This window comes from Carcharodon carcharias, chromosome 37 (assembly GCF_017639515.1).
Source record: "Carcharodon carcharias isolate sCarCar2 chromosome 37, sCarCar2.pri, whole genome shotgun sequence".
Classification (NCBI taxonomy): domain Eukaryota; kingdom Metazoa; phylum Chordata; class Chondrichthyes; order Lamniformes; family Lamnidae; genus Carcharodon; species Carcharodon carcharias.
Window position 1 is genome coordinate 3,842,425 of NC_054503.1, and position 24,149 is coordinate 3,866,573.

General features: G+C 50.4%; 1 protein-coding gene across 1 annotated transcript in view; it reads left to right on the plus strand.

Moving 5' to 3' along the window:
* Positions 1-2,482: 2,482 nt before the first annotated feature.
* eef1g (eukaryotic translation elongation factor 1 gamma) overlaps positions 2,483-24,149 on the plus strand; it is a 35,606-nt gene continuing 13,939 nt past the window's right edge. The window contains exons 1-7 of the mRNA XM_041179940.1: positions 2,483-2,692; positions 2,818-2,976; positions 14,911-14,974; positions 15,725-15,867; positions 16,337-16,480; positions 17,505-17,634; positions 19,334-19,526. Coding sequence (XP_041035874.1) covers positions 2,498-2,692; positions 2,818-2,976; positions 14,911-14,974; positions 15,725-15,867; positions 16,337-16,480; positions 17,505-17,634; positions 19,334-19,526 — 1,028 coding nt within the window. The 5' untranslated portion in view covers positions 2,483-2,497. The remainder of the gene's footprint in view (positions 2,693-2,817; positions 2,977-14,910; positions 14,975-15,724; positions 15,868-16,336; positions 16,481-17,504; positions 17,635-19,333; positions 19,527-24,149) is intronic.

The window sequence follows — 24,149 nt, forward strand, 5'->3', positions numbered from 1 at the left end:
AACTGCTGTGTCCTAACACTCGGACGTCCCGAAGGGTATACATGTGAATGTGATCACTGTTGGAAAACGAGGATCGGTGGTATTTCTGGAGGTTTCAGCTCCACCACTCTCCCCATAGTCACCCAATCACAGCGCGGATATAGGCCATTCGGCCTATCGTGTCTACAGCAGCTCACTGAATGCACAACTCACCAAGTGCTATTCCCCTGCCACATAAACCTGCATTTTCTTCCTTTTCAATAACAGTCTCATTCCCTCTTGAATGCCCCGATTGAACCAGCCTCCACCAACATTCAGGCACTGCATTCCAGACCCCAACCACTCGCTGCGTGAAAAAGTTTCTGCTCATATCACTTTTGCTTCTTTTGCCAATGACTTTAAACCTGTGCCCTCTGGTTCTTGATCCTTCCACCAGTGGGAACAGTTTCTCCTTGTCTACTCTGTCCAGGCCCCTCATGACCTTGAACACCTCTATCAAATCTCCTCCCGGCCTTCTCTTCTCCAAGGAAAACAGCTTCAGCTTCTACAATCTATCTTCATCACTGAGGTCCCTTGTGCCTGGAACCATTTCTGTGAATCTTTTCTGCACTCTCTCCAGTGCCTTCACATCCTTCCTAAAGTGGATGCAATGCAAATTTGTTCCTCTACATCCTTCCCACTAGTTGGTGGCCTATAGACCACAACGAGCAATGTAATTGCATCATTTTTGTTCCTTGGCTCTAGCCAAATAGATTCTGCCCTTGAACCCTCTGAGACATCCTCTTTCTCCAGTACTCGTGATGCTCTCTTTACTCAATACTGCCACCCCTCCCCCTTTTATTCCTTTCCAATCTTTCTTGAACACCTTGTATCCAGGGATATCTAACACCCAATTTTACTTCTTTGAACCAGTTCCCTGTTATAGCCACAACATCATATTTCCACATGGCAATCTGCATCTCCAATCTTATTAACCACACTCCGTGCATTGACATGCATGCACAGTAACCCTGATTTAGACTCTATTACTTTCTCCTTTACTCTGAACACACCTATTAACTTATTATTCCCTGCTTCTAGTGCTGTCTATCTCTCCCAATATCCTGTGCACCTTAGTATTGAGCATATGAATTGGGAGCAGCAGTAGGCCACTCAGCCCCTCGAGCCTGCTCCACCATCCAATAAGATCATTGCTGTAACTTCAACTCCACATTTTCCCCCATTCCCAAGATTTTACTAAAATAATTAATAAACAAAAGCGATGAAAGAAGAATGAAAATTTTGTTTTAGATGTGCATTTAAATATCTCGGCCGCAGTGCTCATGGCAGAGTCTGGGAAGATTAAACTTCCATTGCTGGAGGATTATCAGCTCTAGGAGAAGGTCAAATCACAGGGGCTATGGGAGTTGTGGGGCAGAGGTGGGGGGGGGGGGTAATACTGGGATTGAGGGACTAAATTGGATAGCTCTTTCAAAGGGCTGGCACAGGATCGATGGGCTGAATGGCCTTTCCTTCCCCAGCCAAATACCATAATGCCAACCCTGCCCAGCGTAACTCACAGAAACAAGGTGGCACCTTCTGTGGGAAGGAAAGGAGAGGAATTAATGCTCGGGGTATCCAGATGTTTTGGTGGTGAAGGCTGGTCTTGTATTTTCAAGCCCAGATAGGGTTACCGACTGTGATTAAATTATTCCTGGAAGTTTTGTCACATGACCTGCTCCCATGCTCCAGCCATTAGTCAGCCAATGTACAAGGCACAAGTCAGGAGTGTGATGGAATACTCCCCACTTGCCTCACACGACACTCAAGAAGCTCGACACCATCCAGGACAAAGCAGCCCACTTGATTGGCACCCCATCCACAAACGTTCACTCCCTCCACCACCGACGCACAGTGGCAGCAGTGTGTGTACCATCTACAAGATGCTCTGCAGCAACTCACCAAAGCTTCTTTGACAGTTCCTTCCAAACCCACGACCTCTACCATCTAGAAGGACAAGGGCAGCAGACACATGGGAACACCACCACCTGCAAGTTCCCTTCCAAGTCACACACCATCCTGACTTGGAAATATATCGGCCATCCCTTCACTGTCGCTGGGCCAAAATCCTGGAACTCCCTCCCTAACAGCACTCTGGGTGTGCCTACACCACATGGACTGCAGCGGCTCAAGAAGGCGGCTCACCACCTTCTCAAGGGGCAATTAGGGATGGGCAATAAACGCTGGCCTAGCCAGTGACGCCCCATCCCATTGATGAATGAAGGGAAAACATACGGCCTTCGTACGCCAATTGGAAAGCAAAAAAGTTCACTACCCAATTGGATGATGCTTGACTGTCAGTAAAACAACCTCCCCCCTGACCTCCACATTTTCAACAATTTTATATCTGGTAAAGAGAAATGTTCAAAGAAAAAACCCAGTCATTTTTTTTATATGTCCCATTGATTTTCCTCCAGGTTGCACACAGCAGTGTCCTGGGGACTGATTCCTGGGGACTCCAGGCCAGTCCTGGGAGAAGATGGCAAACCCTGGGCCTACATGGGTTGCTCAGGGAAAGCCTGGGGTTGCCTCCTGTCAATCACTTCAGAGGCCACGCCCCCTCTCACCTCACGACAGCGCCGGCGGCCGGCGGTGCCGTCTCCCTTTTTACGACGCTGCCGTGAAGCGGATCGTTCTTTCTCTCTCCAGCTCCCTGTGGAAGATGGCGGACGGGGTAAGTGGGCGCTCCGGGTGCAATCCACGGTCTATCGGCGGCATCGTGGGTCCGGGGGTCCGGCTGGCGACCCAGCGGTCTCGAGCGGCTCTCCTGACTTCCATCTCTGCCTCTATTTCCCGCAGATCCTGTACACTTACCCCGAGAACTGGCGGGCTTTCAAGGCGCTGATCGCCGCCCAGTACAGCGGCTCCAAGCTGCGGCTCCAGAGCGGCCCTCCGCACTTCATCTTCGGCCAGACCAACAGGAGCGCCGGCTTCCTCCAGAAATTCCCCCTGGGCAAGGTAGGTAAAGCTGAGGGAGGGGGTGTATTGGATCTGTCTCCTTGTTTCCCCTCCAGCCCCATTGCCAGCACCAGGCTGCTGAATGGGAGTCAGGGTAAGGGGAAGGGGAGCCCTTATCTTAACCTCACCCACTCCTAACCCTCCCCCCCACCCGCCCCTAACCCACCCGCCCCTAACCCACAACCCCCCACCCACCCACCCCTGACCCACAACCCCCCACCCACCCACCCCTAACCCTCAACCCCCCCCCACCCGCCCCTGACCCTCAACCCCCCCGCCCACCTGCTCCTGAACCCCCCGCCCCTGCCACCCCCCACCATTAATCCCCACGTCAATCCTTGACCCCCCCCCCCACCCCCTTTCATGAATTCTTACCCCCCCCCCACCCCTAAAGGGGCTGGAGGTGAGGAAGATGGGGGTGAAGACGGTGATTACCGGGAGTACGATGAATGGATGTAGTTGCTCGGGAGCTCAAAACGTGAGCACTGCTGAAATTAAGGGCTGTGTTGTTGAGGGTATGTTGCCTTGCAGGATTGTCATGGCACAGGAGGAGTCCGTCATGTCTGCGCCAGCTCTCCGAACGAGCATTTCACTTAGTGCCATTCCCCTCCCGGTAACCCCCGCACCCTCTTCCTTTTCTGATAAGTCTAATTCCCTCCTGAATGCTTTGGTTGAACCTGCCTCCTCCACACTCGCAGCCAGTGAATTCCAGACCCCAGCCACTCAGTGTGCTTGAAGATGTTATTCCTCATGTCATTTTTGCTTCTTTTACTTAACACTTTAAATCTGTGCCCTCTCGTTCCCCATCCTTTCACACATCACAGAATTGTCACAGTGCAGGAGGAGGCCATAGTCATAGAGGTTTACAGCACAGAAAAAAGCCCTTCAGCCCATCGAGTCTGTGCCAGTCAAACAAGTAACTGAAAAAAAGGCCATCTGGCCCATCGTGTCTGCGTCAGCTATCGGAATGAGCAGTTCACCCTCCGGGGGCTTCTGCCCTCCTCAGAGTGGTCCCAGGGTGGGTGGGTGGGGGTGGGGGGCATGTCCCACTTCTACCCGCTGCACAGTAGGGGAGTGTTTAAATAACCACCTGTGTCTGTCTGTGTCTCTTTCCTATCTTGTCATGGGTTGTGGATGTCACTGGCAAGACTGAACATTTGCCCATCCCCAACAAACAAGAGGGTACAATGGAGAGACGAGGAGAAACTTTTTCACACAGCAAGTGGTTAGGATCTGGAATGTGACACCCAAGTGTGTAGTTGAGGCAGGGTCAGTCAAGGCATTCAAATGGGAATTATATTATTATCCCTGCCTTCTCCCAGTAACCCTGCACATTCTTCCTTTTTGGATAACGGTCTAATGCTTTGATCGAGCTTGCCCCCACCACACTCTCGGGCAGTGCACTCCAGACCCTAACCACTCACTGTGAAAAAGCTTCTCATGCCGCCATTGCTTCTTTTGCCAAGTGCTTCAAGCCTGTGCCGTCTCATTCTCGATCCTCTCACAAGTGGGAACAGTTTCTCCCAGACTCCCTCGTGATTTTGAACACCTCTATCAAATCATCTCTCAGCCTTCTTTTCCCCATGGAAAAGAGTCCCAACTTCTCCAATCTATCTTCATAACTAAAGTTCCTCATCCTTGGAGCTATTCTCGTGAACCTCTTCTGCACTCTCTCCGATTCCTTCACGTCCTTCCTAAAGTGCAGCTTCCAGAACTGTACACAACACTCCAGCTGAGGTCTAACTAGTGACATATACAAGTTCAACATAACCTTCTTGTACTCTATGCCCCTATTGATAAAGCCTAGGATACTGTGTGCTTTATTAACTGCTCTTTCAACCTGTCAGGCCTCCTTCAATGACTTCTGTACATATACACCCAGGTCTCTGCTCCTGCACCCGGTTAGAATTGTACCTTTTATTTTATATCGTCTCTCCATGTTCTTCCTATCAAAATGAATCACTTCACGTTGCTCTGCATTGAACTTCATCTGCCACCTGTCTGCCCATTCCACCAACCTGTCTGACCTTTCGAAGTTCTACACTGTCACTCGTCAGGACAAATTCACAAGAATACCAAATCTCAAAGGGAATAACGATTTATACTGCATGAGGAGAGGATGTTGATTGGTTGGCAAGTTGTTGATTGGTTGCTGATTGCCAACCAATCAGCAATCTCTTCTCGTGCAGTATAAAATGCAAGATGAAAAGCTCCGACAGCATGTCTCTCTTTCTTTCAGCAATACTCTAGTTAGATTTCCTTATCTCCACAGAGTGATTCTTGCCAGAAAGTGAGCTAGCATGAGCCTTGAGTGAGAGAGTAAGATCAGCCCCAGCTTTGATGGTCAAGCACCAGCAGCCTTCACTTACGTAGCGCCTGTAACGTAAAACATTACAAAGTGGTTCACAGGACATGGAGCATTAGGAGACAAAATTGGGCATACAGCGCACAAGATATTAGGATATGTGACCAAAAGCTTGCACGGAAAGGTAGGTTTTAAGGAGTGCCATTAATCTGGCTCATTGCGAATTTGTACATTCTGCCACTTGGGCAGGGGAGGGGGGTGCCCCCTCGGATGGAGGAGGTTGGTGGCAAGGGGGGGGTGCCGGTGTAGTGCCACCCAACTTCTACCCACTGCACTGTGGGGAGGGTTTAAATAGCCACCGGTGTTGGTCCCCCATCTCTTTGTTTTATTCTCTCGTGGAATGTGGGTGTCACTGGCTAGGCTCAACATTTGTTGCCTGTCCACAATTAACGAAAGTTAAAAGATTCAAGGTAATTGGCAAAAGAAGCAATGGGGTCTTGAGAAACTTTCTCATGCAGACAGCAGTTAGGACCTAGGATGCACAGCCTGAGTGTGTGGTCAAGACAGGTTCAATTGAGGCATTCAAGAGGGGATTGGATTATTGTCTCAAAAGGAAGAATGTGTAGGGTTACAGGGAGACAGTGGGGGAGTGGCACTGGGCGAATTGCTCCTGCAGAGGGTGAGGACAGACACGATGGGCCAAATGGTCGCACCCTATCCTGTAACCATGCAGTGATTCTGTAATTGCCCCTTGAGAAGTTGGTGGCGAGCCGCCTTCTTGAGCCACTGCAGTCCCTGTGGTGTAGGTACACCCACCGTGCTGTTAGGGAGTTCCAGGATTCTGACCCAGCGGCTGTGAAGGAACGGCCGATATATTTCTAAGTCAGGACGGTGTGTGACTTGGAGGGGAACTTGCAGGTGGTGGTGTTCCCCTGTGTCTGCTGCCCTCGTCCTTCTAGATGGCACAGGTTGTGGGTTTGGAAGGTGCAATGGAAGGAATCTCACCGGCTGGGATGTGTGGACTTTGGACTGATGCGCCCCAACTTTAAATTTAACCCGCTTTCAGTGCGTTTAACACACCTTTCCCCTGCACCCATCCCAGGCTACTCCTGCCCCACATTTTGGGTCGTTGGTGGATGTGGAGCAGGACTGCCCAACCTACTGCTGCTGGCCCAAGGCACAGTGTCCCTACGCTCCTTCCTTGCTGACGGAGCTGGCTTGAGTTCTGTGAGCCTGGAGGTTTTGGACAGGGCCCACGCTTGGCCCTGTTACGGTCTTGTTGCTGGATCCAGCTGACCTGTTAGTGTCAGCAGGCCAAGACATGCACATGTCAGCAAATGGGCAATTAAAATTTTATTGATGTGGCTTTTGTGGTGGATCGGTCATTGTCTGGTGCATAGCCTGTGTCAGCATGGTTCAGGCAGTGTCAATCTTCACATAGTCAGAAGCCTGCTCTGCTCTGGGATGTGAGCTAGCAGGAATAGGAGACCATTCAGCCCCTTGGGCCTGGGGTGGGGGGGGGGCGGTTTGGAGTCTAAAACTAGGGAATTCTTGCTCCAGCCGTACAGGGTGTTGTTGAGACTGCATCTGGCTTACTGTGTACAGTTTTAGTCTCCTCATTTAAGGGGGAGCGTGCTTGCATTGGAGGCAGTTTAGAGAAAGTTCACTATGTTGTTCCTTGAGATGAAGGGGTTTGTCTTATGAGGAAAGGTTGAGCAGGTTGGGCCAGTACTCACTGGAGTTTAGAAGAGTGAGAGGTGATCTTATTGAAGATTCTGAGGGGGTTTGACAGGGTGGATGCTAAGAGGATGTTTCCCCCTCATGGGGGAATTTAGAACCGGGGGGAGGGGCACGGGTTCAAAATAAGGAGCCTCCCATTTAAGACGGAGGTGAGGAGGAATTTATTCTCTGAGGGTCGCGAATCTTTGGAATTCTCTTCCCCAGAGAGCAGTGGAGGCTGGCTCATTGGATATTCAGAACTGAGTCAGATTTTTGGTGGATAAGGGAATCAAGGGTTATTAGGAGGGGTGTGTGGCAGGGGTGGGAGGGACACACACGACAGTAGCAGGCAGGAAAGTGGAGTGGAGGTTATGATCAAATCAGCCCCGATCTTATTTAATGGTGGAACAGGCTCGAGGGGCCAGCTGGCCGACACCTCCTGTTTCCTAATTCCCTTATTCTCCGTATCCCTCTATCTGTTTCAGCCCTAATGACCTCATCGTCCTTTCTGATGGAGGGAGGTGGGAGAGTTGCAGATCTCCTACGGTTCCCGCTTCCGTTCCTGAACCCACTGGCCCAGCTTCAGAGCTGCCACCCCAGAACTCTAGTGCTGGGGCGGCGCTGTATTGTGGCACATCAGAGAGATTGACTCATTCACAGTCGAGTTCTGCCGCCGTGCCCCCCTCCGGATGCTGACAGGCCTCTCGTTTCATCCAGAACTTTCCGTTTGCAGTGCCACCCCAATCGCCACGACGTGGATTATTGACTGCGTTGTGTGGTTCTACTCGCTGGGGGGAGAAGGGATCATTTCCCAAGTTCCAGAATTCCAGATTCACTTGAGCCTCAAGGCCTGAACGCCTTGGGGGTTCCGGGTTGAACTGCGATCAGTCGCTCACCCAGGGCTCCCTTGAATCCGACAGCACCAGTACCATGGTGTCGGAGGGTGCTGTCTTTCGGATGAGACGTCAAACTAAGGCATCGCCTGCCTTCTCGAGTGGATGTAAAAGATCCCATAGACGCCATGGAGAGAACAGCAGGAGAATTACACCCAGTGCCCTGGGGCCAAAGTTTGCTCTCAGTCAGCTCTCTGAAAACCGGTTATCTGGTCATTATATTGCTTCGTGCGGGAGCTTGCTGTGCACAAACTGGCTGCTGCCTTTCCTACATCCCTGGAACGGGAGGATTGTCCCATAAGGAGAGATTGAAGAGGTTGGACCTGCATTCTTCGAAGAATGAGAGGTGATCTCATCGAAGCGTACAGAATTCTTACAGGTCCCCGGGTGTGGGACGATTGTGGGGATGGGGGCTAGAACCACGGGGGACACAGTCCCAGAGTAAGAGGTAGGGCATTCAGGAGTTAGGACAGAGCCCCTGAGCTCTGGAATTCCCTTGCTAAACCTCTCTGCCTCTCCCTCTTCCTTTTGCAGCTCGTGTCAAATGTTGTTTTATAATGCGAGCTAACTTTGGGGTGTTGTAATACATTAAACATGCTGAATAAATGTTACTTGTATTTTGAGAGCCTGGAGGTTTGACAGAAGCTGCTGTTGCCTCATTGCTGGACAAATTGGGAATGAGTGCACTGAGATCTGTTGGCATTGACTGCAAGTGATATTTGGGGATTACCGGCAAAGGGATTGATGCTTTTCATTGAGGCTCAATGGTACACTCCTGTGCGACCCTTTTAAGCAAAATGGTTGGAGACTCCCGAGTGACACATGAAGCCAGATTCCATTTTGTCCCAGTCTCGAAGTACATAATTCCGACTTGCTGTAGCCTCTCCGGTGAGACTGGCTTCATTCTGTATCTGACTGAATGGAGGGAAAATGTCTTCAGTCAGAGGGTGGTGAATCTTAGGAATTCTCTACCCCAGAGGACTATGGAGGCTCAGTCACTGAGTATGTTCAAAGCAGAGATTCATAGATTATTAGATATTAAAAGATATATGGGGATAGTATGGGAAGATGGCATTGAGGGAGAAGATTAGCCATGACCTAGTTGTATAGTAGAGCAGGCTCAAAGGGCTGAATGGCCTTCTTTCCTAAATACTAAGTGACTGCACGTCAAAACAAATTCATTGGCTGAGAAGCACTTTGGGTTACTCTGAGGTGGTGAAAGGCGCTATAGAAATTGAGTCATTCTATTGTTTCCCCTGGCAGTCCCTCGGGTCAGATGTTGCTGCTGCTTGTATACTTGAGCAGTTAAAAAGGAATGTATAAATTTCGATTTGTCGGAGATGTTAGCTGTCGGGCACTCTCTCACTACTTGTCCACCTATCACCACCAGTCATACCGAGTCACGACCTGGAGTCATACCTAGCACAAAGGAAGATGGTTGTGATTGTTGGAGGTCAGTCATCTCAGCTCCAGGACATCACTGCAGGAGTTCCTCAGGGTAGTGTCCTCGGCCCAACCATCTTCAGCTGCTTCATCAATGACCTTCCTTCCATCGTAAGGTCAGAAGTGGGGATGTTCTCTGATGATTGCACAATGTTCAGCACCGTTCGCGATGACTCAGATACTGGAGCAGTCCATGTCCAAATTCAGCAAGACCTGGACAATATCCAGGCTTGGACTGACAAGTGGCAAGTAACATTCATGCCACACAAGTGCCAGGCAATGGGCATCTCCAGCAAGAGAGAATCTAATCATTGCCCCTTGATGTTCAATGGCATTACTATCACTAATTCCCCCACTATCAACATCATGTGGGTTACCATTGGCCAGAAACTGAACTGAACTAGCCATGTAAATACTGTGGCTACAAGAGCAGGTCAGAGGCTGGAATCTTGTGATGAGTAACTCACTTCTCGACTCCCCAAAGCCTGTCCACCATCTTCAAGGCACAGGTCAGGAGTGTGATGGAATACTCCCCACTTGCCTGGATGAGTGCAGCTCCCGCAACACAAGACATTTGACACCGTCCAGGACAAAGCAGCCGCTTGATTGGCACCACATCAACAAACATTCACTCCCTCCACCACTGACGCACAGTGAAAGTGTGTACCATCTACAAGATGCACTGCAGGAACTCACCAAGGCTCCTCTGACAGCACCTTCCAAGCCCATGACCACTACCGTCTAGGACATGGACAGCAGATAGATGGGAACACCACCATCTGGAAGTTCCCCTCCAAGTCCCTCACTATCCTGACTTGGAAATACATCACTGTTCCTTTACTGTCGCTGGGTCAAAATCCTGGAACTCCCTCCTTAAACAGCACTTTGGGTGTACCTACACGACAGGGACTGCAGCGGTTCAAGAAGGCAGCTCACCCCCACCTTCTCAAGGGTAACTAGGGATGGGCAATAAATGAATTAAAAAAAATACATAAGCATCGAGCACTCTGAGGCTCGTTTCAGCAGGAGTTAAGCCAGGCATTTCCAGCCTGCAGACCTTCCTTCACAATCCAGCCTCCTTGCTCCCAATGCCCTTATCTTTTCTACTCACTGATTTTGTTCTCTGTTGTATTTGATCCAGCTAAGTTTCCGACTACCCACCTATGCTGTCACTCGGTCCTGTGTCCCAACTCCGTAACATCACTTAACTCCACGCCTCTCTCAGCTCATCTGCTGCTGAGAGCCTCATCCATGCCTCCTTTACCTCCAGATTTGACTATTCCAGCCTAGGGTAATGCTCTGGGGGATCTAGGTTCGAATACCGCCACAGCAGATGGTGGCATTTGAATTCAATTTTTAAAAAGCTGGAATTAAAATAAAGTCTAATGATGACCATGAAACCATTGTCAATTCTTGTAACTGAGTTTTTCCAGGTGTTTTTGTTTTTGTTTTAGATTTCCAGCATTCGCAGTTTTTTTTGCTTTTATCTTGTAAAAACCCATCCAGCTCATTAATGTCCTTTAGGGAAGGAAATCTGCCATCCTTACCTGGTCTGGCCTACATGGGACTCCAGACCCCAGCAATGTGATTGACTTCCTAAATGCCTTCTGAGCAAGGGCAATTAGGGATGGGCAATAAATGCTGGCCTAGCCAGTGACACCCAGAGCCCATGAATGAATGAAAAAAAGAGCACGCCTCTGGCACGTCCCTAATTGCCCTTCCACATTCTACCTCCAGTAAACTTGAGGTCTTCAAATCCCCCACTGCTATGTCATAACTCTCACCCTAGTCCCATTCCCCTATCACCTCTCTGCTCACTGACCCACACTGGCTCCCAGTTAATTGCCATCTCAGTTTTATAATTCTTTGCCTTGTGCTCGAATCTCTCCATGGTCTCACCCCTCCCTATCTCTGTAACCTCTTCCAACCCCAGCCCCCCAAGATCTCTTGAGTTCCTCTTAATTCTTTTTGAGCATGCCTGATCTTAGTACTTCCACAATTTTTGGCTGTGCTTTCAGCTGCCTGGGCCCCCTAAGCTCTGGGATTCCCTCGCTAACCCTCTCCACCTCTCTGTCTTCCTTTTAAGACACCTTTAAAACAGACCACTGACCCAGTTTTTGGCTTATCTGTCTTAAAATCCGTTAGCAGCTCGTATCAAATGTTGTTTTATAGTGCTCCGGTGAGGTGACTTGGGGGTGTTGTAATACATTAAACGTGCTGAATAAATGTTATTTGTGTTTTGAGAGCCTGGAGATTTGACAGAAGCTTTTGTTCTCTCATAGCTGGACAAATTGGGAATAAGTGCACTGTTGGTATTGACTACAAGTGATATTTGGGGGTTATCACTAATAAGGGATTGATGCTTTTCATTGGGGTCTCTGAGGCTCAGTGGTACACTCCTGTGTGGCTCTTTTAAGCAAAGTGGTTGGAGACTCCGACTGACTGATGAAGACAGATTCCTTTTGTCCCAATCTCAAGGGGCATAATTCCAACTTGCTATAGCCTTTCGGGTGAGACTGGCTTCGTTTTGTTTTATCCTTTCATGGGATCTGGGTGTCACTGGCAAGGCCGGCATTTCTTGCCCATCCCTAATTACCCTTGAATTCATAGGCCATTTCAGAGGGCATTTTAAGAGTCAACCACATTGCTGTGGGTTTGGAGTCACATGTAGGGCCAGACCGGGTAAGGACGCCAGAAACAGATGGGTTTTTACACCAATCATTGATGGTTACCATTACTGAGACTATCTTTATAATTCCAGGTTTATTAATTGAATTTAAATTGCATCAGCTGCCGTGATGGGGTTTGAACCTGCGTCCCCAGAGCATTAGCCTGGGCCTCTGGATTACTAGTCCAGCGACATTACCACTACACCACCACTTCCCTAAGGTCACCCTCCCCGTCTGCAGATAAACAGGGGTGTGGGCACGCTAGGCACAGATTATCATCATTTAATCAGGCATTGGACATTTGTTGGACTAAAGAATATTAGTGAGTGAAATAATGACTAAATATTCTGTTAGCTGATCTTTAATGTCCATCTGAGGGCAGACGGGGCCTTGGTTTAAGGTCTCTCCTGAAAGACCACACCTCCGACAGCATAGCCTTTATTGGTTCAGTCGTGTATCCTGACCCTTGCTTCCCTAAATAGCGATTCCCTCTGGAATATTTATAAAACAAAAGCTTTTGGTGCAGGAGGAGTGCTTTCAGCTGCTCTGTGCTTGGGCAGACTCGCACTGGGCTTTATGTAATCACAAAACACACCACCCCCCCCCTCACAGTCTCTGGAAGTCTCCTCGGTCATAGCACAGCAGAGAAGGAGGCCTTTTGGCCCATCGTGCCTGTGCCGGCCCTTTGAAAGAGCGATCCAATTAGCCCCACTGCCCTGTGTACTTTTCCCATAGCCCTAAACATTGCCCCTTTTCAAGTATTTCTCCGATTTGGCTCTTCAGTGGAGCTATCCGTCATGTTCCCCCTCCCAGCTCCCACTCCTCCTCCCCACCCGTTCCCCATAGCTCTGCAAATGCATCCTCGGTGAGGTTTTTTATTCTTTCATGCGACGTCACTGGCTAGTCCAGCACTTTTATTGCCCATCCCTAATTGCCCCTTGAGAAGGTGGCGGTGAACCACCTTCTTGAACTGTTGCAGTCCATGTGGTGTAGGAACACCCACAGTGCTGTTAGGGAGGGGTTTTGACCCAGAATCACAGAACTTTAACGGCACAGAAGGAGGACATTTGGCCCATCATGTTTGCACCCAGCTCTTCAAATGAACATTGTGGCCTAGTGTCATTGCCTTGCCTTTTCCCTGTACCCTGCACATTCAAATAATCATCAGATGGTGGAATTTGAATTCAATAAAAACCTGGAATTAAAAGTCTAATGATACCCATGAAACCATTGCTGATTGTTGTAAAAACCAATCTGGTTCACTAATATCCTTTAGGGAAGGAAATCTGCCTTCCTTACCCGGTCTGACCTACATGTCAACTCCAGACCCACACCAATGTGATTGACCCCTTAAGTGCCATCTGAACAAGGGCAATTAGGGATGGGCAATAAATACTGGCCTAGCCAGCGACGCCCACACCCCATGAATGAATTTTTAAAAATTGCCCTCTTGAATGCCTCAATTGAACCTGCTTCCAGCACAGTTCCAGGCCATTCCAGACCTCCGCCACTCATTGTGTGAAAAAGCTTTTTCTCACCCAGCGAGAGTATCTCCCCGATTCCCTTTGTAAAGCTACAATTGAATCTGCTTCCTCCGCCATTTCAGACAGTGTGTTCAGGATCATAATTCCTGTTTGCTCCCGGATTTTTTTGTTTTGGCAATTGCCTTAAATGTGTTCATGAGTTCCCTGTCATGTTGCCAGTGGGGACAGTTTCTCCCTGTCTGCTCTATTAGATCCCTCATTCTTAAGAGCTCTGTGTGAGAGTTAAATTAACCCGTCTCTGCAGGCCGTAGGGAGAACTGAGGTTTTCCTTTCACTGTTGGGCATGGGGGAGTTGGGGCGTTAGCAGGATGAGCTGCATGTAGAAGCTTCCATTTTCCCTCCTTCATTTCTGCCCTGATGAAGCAAATTGCTGCTCTGTTTCTTGTGCAAGTTAGGCACCTCCGACAATGTAGAATGGTTACAGTGCAGAAGAAGGCCCATTGTGTCTGTGCTGGCTCTCTGGCTGACCAATTCCTTCAGTGCCATTCCCCCGCTTTCTCCCCGTAACCCTGCACGTTCTTCCTTTTCTAATAACAGTCCGATTCCCTTCTGAAAGCCTCCAATGAACCTGCCTACCCCCGCACTCTCAGGCCACGCATTCCAGATCCTAACCACCCGCTCCGGGAAGAAGTCTTTCCTCGCGTCACAATTGCCTCTTTTGCCAGTTACTTTAAATCTGTGCCCGCCCGTTCCTCATCCTTTCACTAGTGGGAACAATTTCCCCCTATCGACTCTGCCCAGGTGCCTCATGATTTTGAACACCTCTATCAAACCTCCTCTCAGCCTTCTCTTCTCCGGGGGAAAACAGCCCCAACTTCTCCAGTCCATCTTCACAATCTACCTTCAATGCAGCACCCTCTCAATGCTGCGCATGGGGTGTCACTATGGAGTATGTGCTCAAGTCTTTTGGAGTGGGACTCGAACTCGCGAGCCTTCTGAGAGTGCTACCCACTGAACATAAATAGTAGCAAGAGCTGGCCATTCGGCCCCTCGAGTCTGCGCCACTGTTCAGCAGGGTGGTGGCTGACCCTCTACCTCTGTTCCACCTTCCTGCCCTATCCTCATATCCCTGAATTTCCTCAGTGCTTGACCACTGCTGGCAGCTAACTGGACAAGCTGCTCAGGAGCTAGCATTGGGGAGAAGTTAACAATGTAACTGCTGTCCTAACTGAATTACTTTGTGAATGAAGAATCCGTATGGCGGCGGCGGCGGTGGGGGGGGGGGGGAGAGAAGAGAGAGAGAGTGAGACAGAGAGAAAGAATGGTTAGCTTCACTCTCCCCAGTATGAGTGCATTTATTTTCAGGGCAGGGGCTGCTGACTGCTCGTTCTGTTGGCTCATGCCGTCTTTGTGTTCTCCAGGTTCCAGCTTTCGAAGGAGACGATGGATTCTGTATCTTCGAGAGCAATGCCATTGCTCACTATGGTAAGCTTAAGCGGGGATTTTTAGAATTGCCTCAGCACAGATGGAGGCCATCTGGTCCATCGTTCCTGTGCGAGCTCTTTGAAAGAGCTATCCCATTCGTCCCATTCCCCCTCCTCTCTCCCCATAATCCTGCTAATTTCCCCATTTGGACAGAGTAGGGAGAGGGTTCATGAAAAATGCCTTGCGTCACAGGGGGTAGTTGAGATAGGGACAGAGACCATACAAACCGATTTTACATCCTGATCTGATCTAGGTAATCTCTAACTATTGCACAAATGCTCCTTGATTAACAGTGCTACCCCTCCACCTTTTACTTAGCTTCCTATTCTTAAAGATTATGTACCCCTCAATATTCAGGACCCAGTCCTTGTCATCCTGCAGCCACATCTCTGTACTGGCTATCAGATCATATTTACTTTAATGTGCACTATCAATTTGTTTATGCTCTGCACGTTCGGATACAGAGCCTTTAGTTTTATCTTTTTGTTATCTTTGTGACATCCAGTTTTGATTCATGGTGCATTCTTAGTTTTTTCCCCCTCTTTGTCCCTTCCTGCCATTCTCTGCCCCCCATTTCCCATATTTCTATATTCCTCTCTGAATCTGATGTTCAGCCGTGGAGTGAGCCAGCCATTTGGTGTTGGGGCAGGGAGGGTGTCCTCACGGGGCTGCTCAGGTTAGGCCCCCCTTCCCCGCCACCATCTTTCTCTGGGAGCTACTGACTGTCTCCATCTCCCTCCCACCCCACAGTTGCGAATGATGCCCTGCGAGGAATGACAAAGGAGGAAGCAGCCCTGGTTCTTCAGTGGGTGAGCTTTGCAGACAGTGACATCATCCCTCCTGCCAGCACGTGGGTCTTCCCAACGCTTGGAATTATGCAGTACAACAAACAGGTGGGTGAAACCCAGGACCTCTGCACCGGTGACAGGCCAGGGGAGCGCAACCCTCTCCGAGTGGCTCCCCTGGTTAAATCAACTGCCCTATGCGCTAACGGGCCGTGAGCTTCCACACTTTTGCTTGTTGCAGTTCACACGTCTTCCCCCCACCCACCCAGCTTCAGGGTCCCTGAGCTGGTGAGAAGTCAGAGGGAAATCAGCTGTGACTCGCAGATTTCTGCAGCTGAATAGCTGATCTAGACTCTCAGTGTGAGCTGTCGGAAAGTGCCATATCCTTACGTGAGTCAGCATCCCCAGGAGAAAGGGATAGGTACGTGGGGAGAAATCACATTCCCCCCCCACACCACACCGCAGGGCTGCCCTGGGGGCGGGGTGGAGGAGAGGGTCCCGATAAGGGGCGTGAAGGCGTAGGCTCTGAATATTGTGGGGCGGTGGCTGTATTACTGTTGTGTTTTAACTCTTGCAGGCCACTGAACACGCCAAGGAGGAGGTGAAGAAGGTCCTCGGTGTCCTGAACGAGTACCTGAAAACACGCACCTTCCTGGTCGGGGAGCGGGTCACCCTGGCAGATATCACGGTGGTTTGCTCTCTCCTCTGGCTCTACAAACAGGTACGGTGTGCTGCTGCCATTGTCTGGGAGAACTGCGACTCGGGGATCTGGGACGTGTATTTGCTGCCCACCGGCGAGCCTCCGGTATCAAGTGTGGCTCAGTCGGCAGTGCTTTCAGAGGCCTTGGCTTCAAGCCCTACTCGAGAGCCGCAAATAAGGATGATGCCCCCAGTGCCTGTACTGAAGGAGTGCTGCACTGTTGGAGGTGCCGTCTCTCGGACGAGACCCATTAGCTTTCAACCTATTTTTGGTTAGGGAACTTTGTAATGTATTGCGAAGTTCTATGGAACCCCTAACCCCACCCCCACCGTATAAAACACTAATGAATCAATGATTATTTTTCATTAAATGTACTAACAATATATCTTGAAAAATTTGCGACAATTTTAAATGATCTGAAAATTACGCGGAAACCTTAGGGTTGTTTGGGGAGCCCCGGCCTAAAAATGCTGCATTAAACGGAGGCCCCATCTGTTCTCACGGTTTTGGTGCGAGCCAGAAATCCCGCAGCTCTTGCCAAAAAGCAGAGAGTTCTTGGACCTGCTGAACCAGCCCCTCCGCACCTGAAGCTGGGCGCTGGTGCGTGGGATTTCCGGGTGCACGCACATCGTCATTGGGTTTGCCCGGGTAACGTGGATTGTATCGGTGGGGGAGAAGGTTCATCACTGGACACGATACCCTTTGGGGCACTACCAGCCACTGAACCCTCCACCTCGCATCCCCAGCGACGGGTGGTTATCAGCTGGGAAGGTTATTGCGGAACACAGTACTGTGGGTGCTGTAGAGCTGAAATTAAGACAGGGAATGCTGGAAACATTGGGCAGCTTCTGTGGAGAAAGCAACTGAGCTTCCATGTCAGATCAATAACTTTTTATCAGAACTTTCTCAGTGTTGGAAACTGTCCTCCTCAGGGCAGGTTTTGCTGGGGGTGGAGGGGATGCTTTTGAAGAGCTTGGCCTTGGCCGTTGGAGCTCCTTTGATGACCCATGTCCAACTGGTTTTGGTTTCTCCCTCTCTTGCTCAGGTTCTGGACCCCTCTTTCCGACAGCCCTACACCAACATGAACCGATGGTTCATTACTTGCATTAACCAGCCTCAGTTCAAAGCTATCCTGGGAGAGGTGAAGCTATGCGAAAAGATGGCACAGTTTGACGGTGAGTGTTCACACAGGAACCCAACCCCAGGTCAGACCTGGCACAGAAAGTGGCACTCAGCTGGCAATCTGAAGCTGTCAAGCTTCGGGATGTCCGGTGTCGGAAAAGGAAAATTGTCATTGTTGGTGGAATGAGAGAATTCTCTATTTAACCCTGTGCTGTACCTGTCCTGGGAGTGTTTGATGGGGAGAGTATAGAGTGAGCTTTACTCTGTATCTAACCCCGTGCTGTACCTGCCTTGGGAGTGTTTGATGGGGACAGTGTAGAAGGAGCTTTACTCTATATCTAACCCCGTGCTGTACCTGCCTTGGGAGTGTTTGATGGGGACAGTGTAGAGGGAGCTTTACTCTATATCTAACCCTGTGCTGTACCTGTCCTGGGAGTGTTTGATGGGGACAGTGTAGAGGGAGATTTACTCTGTATCTAACCCCGTGCTGTAGCTGTCCTGGGAGTGTTTGATGGGGAGAGTATAGAGTGAGCTTTACTCTGTATCTAACCCCGTGCTGTACCTGTCCTGGGAGTGTTTGATGGGGACAGTGTAGAGGGAGCTTTACTCTATATCTAACCCTGTGCTGTACCTGTCCTGGGAGTGTTTGATGGGGACAGTGTAGAGGGAGCTTTACTCTGTATCTAAGCCCATGCTGTACCTGCCCTGGGAGTGTTTGATGGGGGGAGTGTAGAGGGAGCTTTACTCTGTATCTAACCCCGTGCTGTACCTGCCTTGGGAGTGTTTGATGGGGACAGTGTAGAAGGAGCTTTACTCTATATCTAACCCCGTGCTGTACCTGCCTTGGAGTGTTTGATGGGGACAGTGTAGAGGGAGATTTACTCTGTATCTAACCCCGTGCTGTACCTGTCCTGGGAGTGTTTTTCATCAACCCTGACCTGAAAATCTGGTCTTTAACTAGCTGCTTTTGTTTTGTGATCTCCTGCTCTCAGTTTGGCCGTCAGGAGTGATGCTGCCCTCTGCTTTCCCCTCCGACTCTCAGGTGTTGCACTTGGCACAGTTTCCATTGGAAATTATCGGGGGGGAATCAGAAACATAATACAGTCAGTAATAAATCTGATCGGGAATTCGGGAGAAACTTCTTTACCCAGAGAGGGGGGGGCAACGTGGAACTCGCAACCACAGATGAATAATATACACACATTTAAGGGGGAAGCTGGATAAACACATGAGGGAGAAAGGAATGGACAAAAAGGTTAATGGGGTGAGATGAAGAGGGGGTGGGAGCAGGCCCGTGTGGAGCATAAACACCAGCCCGGAGCAGATGGGCCGAATGGTCTGATTCTGTGCTGTAAAAAGTTATGCCGTTCAATGATCATAGCTTAGATTCAGCGTTTGTTAAATAGGTTAGAAACTTGGCAGCCTCCGACGTGATGCCCTTTGAGGCCGACTAGCCGCTGTCAGGACTGAAAAATGGCCATGGCTTTACGGAGGCTGGAGTTTCTTTGGCAGGGTACCGCCGTGCTGTTTGACCCGCAGTTTGCCAACACGGCAACTGGAGGCAGTAGTTAGTTAGACGGATGTGCGATATCCAGGGCCCTTCCCCAGCTGAATGTGGTAGGGGGAGGGCCAGGCTTTGCCACCAGCACCCTCCGGGCACCATCACGGGTACGAGCGTGGTCGGAAAGCCACGGGGATGTGGTTAACCCTGTTTTGTTTTTGGGCCCCCCCCCCCCCCCTCCCCCCGGGCAGCCAAGAAGTTTGCGGAAATGCAGCCCAAGAAAGAGAAGGCGCCCAAGGAACCCAAAGAGCCCAAGCCGCAAGAGAAGAAGGAAAAAAAAGAGGAGAAGAAGAAACCAGCCCCCGAGGAGGAGCCGGACGCCTGCGACGAGGTCCTCTCCTCCGAGCCCAAAGCCAAGGACCCTTTCGCCCACCTTCCCAAGAGGTTCGAAGGCAGCTGCTTTGCATGAATCCTGAGTTAGTCCGATGCTGTTCAAATACTTAACAATAGCAACCCTGCGATTATATAGCACCCTCAACCTAGTAAAACATCCCGAGGCGCTGCCAGGGGTGTCAGCAAACAGAATTTGCCCCCCCCCCCGAAATCTCGGCCGCATAAGGAGGCGTTGGGTGGACCGGAGAGGCTTGGTCAAAGAGGTCGTTTTTCAGGATCATGTTGAAGGAGCGAGAGAGAGTGGGGGGCGGAGAGATTTAGGGAAAGAATTCCAGAGCTTGGGGCCCCCAGGCAGCTGAAGGCCCGGCTGCCAATGGTGGCTGGGAAGAGACCTGGCCTGACTATGTGACTGATTTAGATGCTGCTGAAGATTTGATGAGGTCATTCAGAACAGCAGCTGTCACCTGCCTGACTGCCCGAATTGGACCCCCCTGCAAGGGTGCAGCTCGTGACCTCAGTGGGTCAGATCTGTTTTGATGCCAATTGGTCAGGAGGTGTGAATGATACTGACTGAGCCGAGCTGACGCAGCCTGATGGACTGTGCCTGACGACGGGCAGAGGGTGGGTGGATGGGCGAAGAGATTACTCAGAATGACTGACCCAGCTCAAAATGGCACCAGGTGCCTGTGGCTGACCTTGCCCCCCCTCAGCGAGTTACTTTGCTCTGGTTCCCGGCTACAGCCTGTTTTTTAAATTGTGGAAGGGCCAGTGGGTTTTCAGTGCAGACCCTGTTCCCACCGAGCTCGGTGACAAACCCATCTGGCTGCATGACCTGTCTACAGTGCCTGAGACTATTCACCTGGTGCCCCTCGACTCCACTCCTGTGCGTGTGTGTGTGAACCTTTGATTTTGGCGGGGGCGATGGATAGGCATTGTCACAGCATCTTCAAAGTAACGTACGGCGGGAGTGCTGCACTGCCGGAGCCACTGTCTTTCGGATAAGGCGCTAAACCGAGCCCCTCCCCCCCCCCCCGCCCTGTCTACCGTCTCGGGTGGACGTAAAAGCCCCCGTGATCATCATATCGAAGAAGAGCTGGGGTCGTTCTCCCTGGGATCCCTTGACTGACGTCACTAAACCAGATCACCTGAATCATTACCACATCACTGTCTGTGGGAGCTTGCTCTGCGCAAATGGGCTGTTGGGTTTCCTACATTAGAACAGTGACCACACTTTTTTAAAAAGTATTTCATTTGCTGTAAAGCACTTTTGGGGATGAAAGCTGCTGGAGAAATGGACGGTTATTTGGGGGCGAGGATTGTTTCCTCACCCCCTGCCAAACGCCTTGACACTCCTTGAGAAATCCCCTCGACTTGGGGAGTCAAGCGACTGGAGTCCTTTTTGAGTGGGATATGGGAGGGTGTGGAAGTGACAGTCTATTGCTGTGTGGAGCTGCTTTTTTTAACACATAAAGTGAGCCCTGGAGAGAGACAGCTGGGCTGGTCACTCTGGGACATTTCAACCTGTCAGATGCCTTCAGCTCTTTGCCAATCTGCCACTAGGTGATGCCATTTGATAAACGTTCCAGTTCTATAACACGGGATCCCGTCTGTTTCCTGGTTTATGTGGCCTCTTGGCTGTACAGTCTCTGATCTGGAATCTGCAGCTGAGTCACTTCCCCTCTCCTGGGCATGGTGACAATTATTTCCCCTTGGCCCCAGCTGTCACTGTAAAGCCAACTCAGCGGATTGCAAACCCAACCCAGAGCCTCCACAGTTAAACATCCAGTGAGTCAGGGAGGACAGTGCTGTACTGCTAAAGGATTCCAGATTGTTCCCATGTCAATTCACAGACCCGTCCCCACCAGTACTGTACCCCAGTATTATACAGTGACAGACCTGTCCCCACCAGTACTGTACCCCAGTATTATACAGTGACAGACCTGTCCCCACCAGTACTGTACCCCAGTGTTATACAGTGACAGACCTGTCCCCACCAGTACTGTACCCCAGTGTTATACAGTGACAGACCTGTCCCCACCAGTACTGTACCCCAGTGTTATACAGTGATGCACCTGTCCCCACCAGAGCTGTACCCCAATGTTCTACGGTGAGACCTGTTCCCCCACCAGTACTGTACCCCAGTGTTATACAGTGACAGACCCGTCCCCACCAGTACTGTACCCCAATGTTATACAGTGACAGATCCGTCCCCACCAGTACTGTACCCCAGTGTTATACAGTGACAGATCTGTCCCCACCAGTACTGTATCCCAGAGTTACACAGTGACAGACCTGTCTCACCAGCACTGTAGCCCAGTATTATACAGTTACAGACCCGTCCCCACCAATACTGTACCCCAGTGTTATACAGTGACTGACCTGTCCCCAACAGTACTGTACCCCAGTGTTATACAGTGACGGACCTGTCCCCACCAGTACTGTATCCCAGTGTTATACACTGACAGACCTGTCCCCACCAATACTGTACCCCAGTGTTATACAGTGACAGACCTGCCCCCACCAGTACTGTATCCCAGTGTTATACAGTGACAGACCTGTCCCCACCAGCACTGTACCCCAGTGTTATACACTGACAGACCCGTCCCCACCAGTACTGTCCCCCAGTGTTATACAGTGACAGACCTGCCCCCACCAGTACTGTACCCCAGTGTTATACAGTGACGGACTTGCCCCCACCAGTACTGTATCCCAGTGTTATACGGTGACAGACCTGTCCCCACCAGTACTGTATCCCAGTGTTATACGGTGACAGACCTGTCCCCATCAGTACTGTATCCCAGTGTTATACAGTGACAGACCTGTCCCCACCAGCACTGTACCTCATTTTCTACAGCTCAAAAGCATTCTCTGGATGCAGCACATTGTATCTATAAGCTTCCCTGGTGATTTACAGCATTAGTGCAGGTCACATGGGCTTGCATTGCATTTAGCTGAAAGCTTTGCGTGCTGTGCTGTAGAGTCAATGTCACACCCCCAATATTACACTTATCTAAATACCTAGCTGCGATAAGAATTGGGTGTGGTGGGTGCTGTCAGTGAATGTTGGAATGTGTTGGCCGGTGCTTGGGGCAAATGAGTTTTGGCTTGTTTTGGTTCCTCAGTCCTTGGCCGGTGTGAAGCGATGCCAAGTGGAGCTCCTACCAGCTCATTCGATGGACGTGCCACATCCTTTGCCTGCTCAGCACCCTTCTGAGTGGGCACAGGGGGTGGGTGAAAATTGGTGGGGGGAGGGGGATGTCCAGAAATTGCCCAAAACAGGATTATGAAAATGTCCTCGTGTGCTCCTCCTCCTGGTTTGTTTGGGCACTGCAGCATTCCATCATAAGTCCGGGTCTGAGCTGAGGTCTTTGTTGTTGGGGGTGAGGGGGTGATGGGGAGAATCAGTCTGTGTTCCTGCTCCTGATCGTTGTGGAATGAAGGCAGGGATAGACAGTAACGCTCACACACACACACACACGTGCTATTCTTTCTTTATTTCTGCCCACCGCCCTGAGCTGAATTCCCTGTTCACCCTCTGCGCGTCGGAGCTCTCCGCAACAGGTTTTCGGAGCAGGCCTGCCTGGTCAAACCGTCCTGCTTGCCTTTAACCATCCCTAACCTGTGGGAAGTTATCGAAGTGAAAACACTGCCTGCAACAACCCTGCAAACTTCTCCGCTTCCCTGACCTGTGAATACTCCTTTTGTGGCATCCCACGTGTTTTGAGTGGGCACTCCCTTGTCGGGAAGTGACTGAAAAGGAGGGAGGGGCTGCCCACTCTTACAGCACAGTTTAAGTGGGCCTTGTGTGGGAAGGACACTGCTATCCTGCCTTTCCAGCTCTGGCACGCCTTACGACCATTAAAGTGTGGCCACTGTGGTAGAAAGCATGACAGCAATAGTCCCCCAAACAGCAGTGAGTTAAACCCATGGATCTATCAGGTGAAAAGGAAGAATGTGCAGGGCTAGGGGGAGAAGGCCAGGAAGTAGGACTAGGTAAATTGCTCTTCAGAGAGCCAGCACTGACATGATGGGCTGAATGGCCTCCTGTGCTGTTCCCAATCTGAGATTGCCAGACTAATCTGGATTGTGATGTTGGTTGAGGGACTGGCCAGGACGTTGGGCCGAACTCCGCTAAACCGAGCCGTGGGATCTTTATCCCCACCACCTGAGAGGGCAGGCGGGGGACTCGGGTTTAATGTCTCGGCTGAAAGACGGGCAGGGGAGCTGGTGGCATCGTGGCATTGTCACTCAACTAGTAGTCCGGAGTCCCAGTGTAACGCTCTGGGGACCCAGGTACGAACCCCACAATGGCAGATGGTGAAATTTGAATTCGGTAAAAATCTCGAATTAAAAAACCTCGACACCATTGCCGATTGTTGTAAAAACCCATCTGGCTCACTAATGTCCCTTTAGGGAAGGAAATCTGCCGTCCTTATCCGGTCTGGGCTACACGTGACTCCAGGCCCCACAGCAATGTGGCTGACTCTTAAATGTCCTCTGACCAAGGGTGAAGGACAATAATTGCCCTCACCCCATGAACACATTTTTAAAAATGTACCACTCCCTCTGTACTGCCCCTCTGTCGGCCTGCACTCTGTGCTCGAGTCTCGAGTGGGGCTCAAACCCACAACCTTCTGACTCCGAGATGAAAGAATGAGCTACCCACTGGAGTTG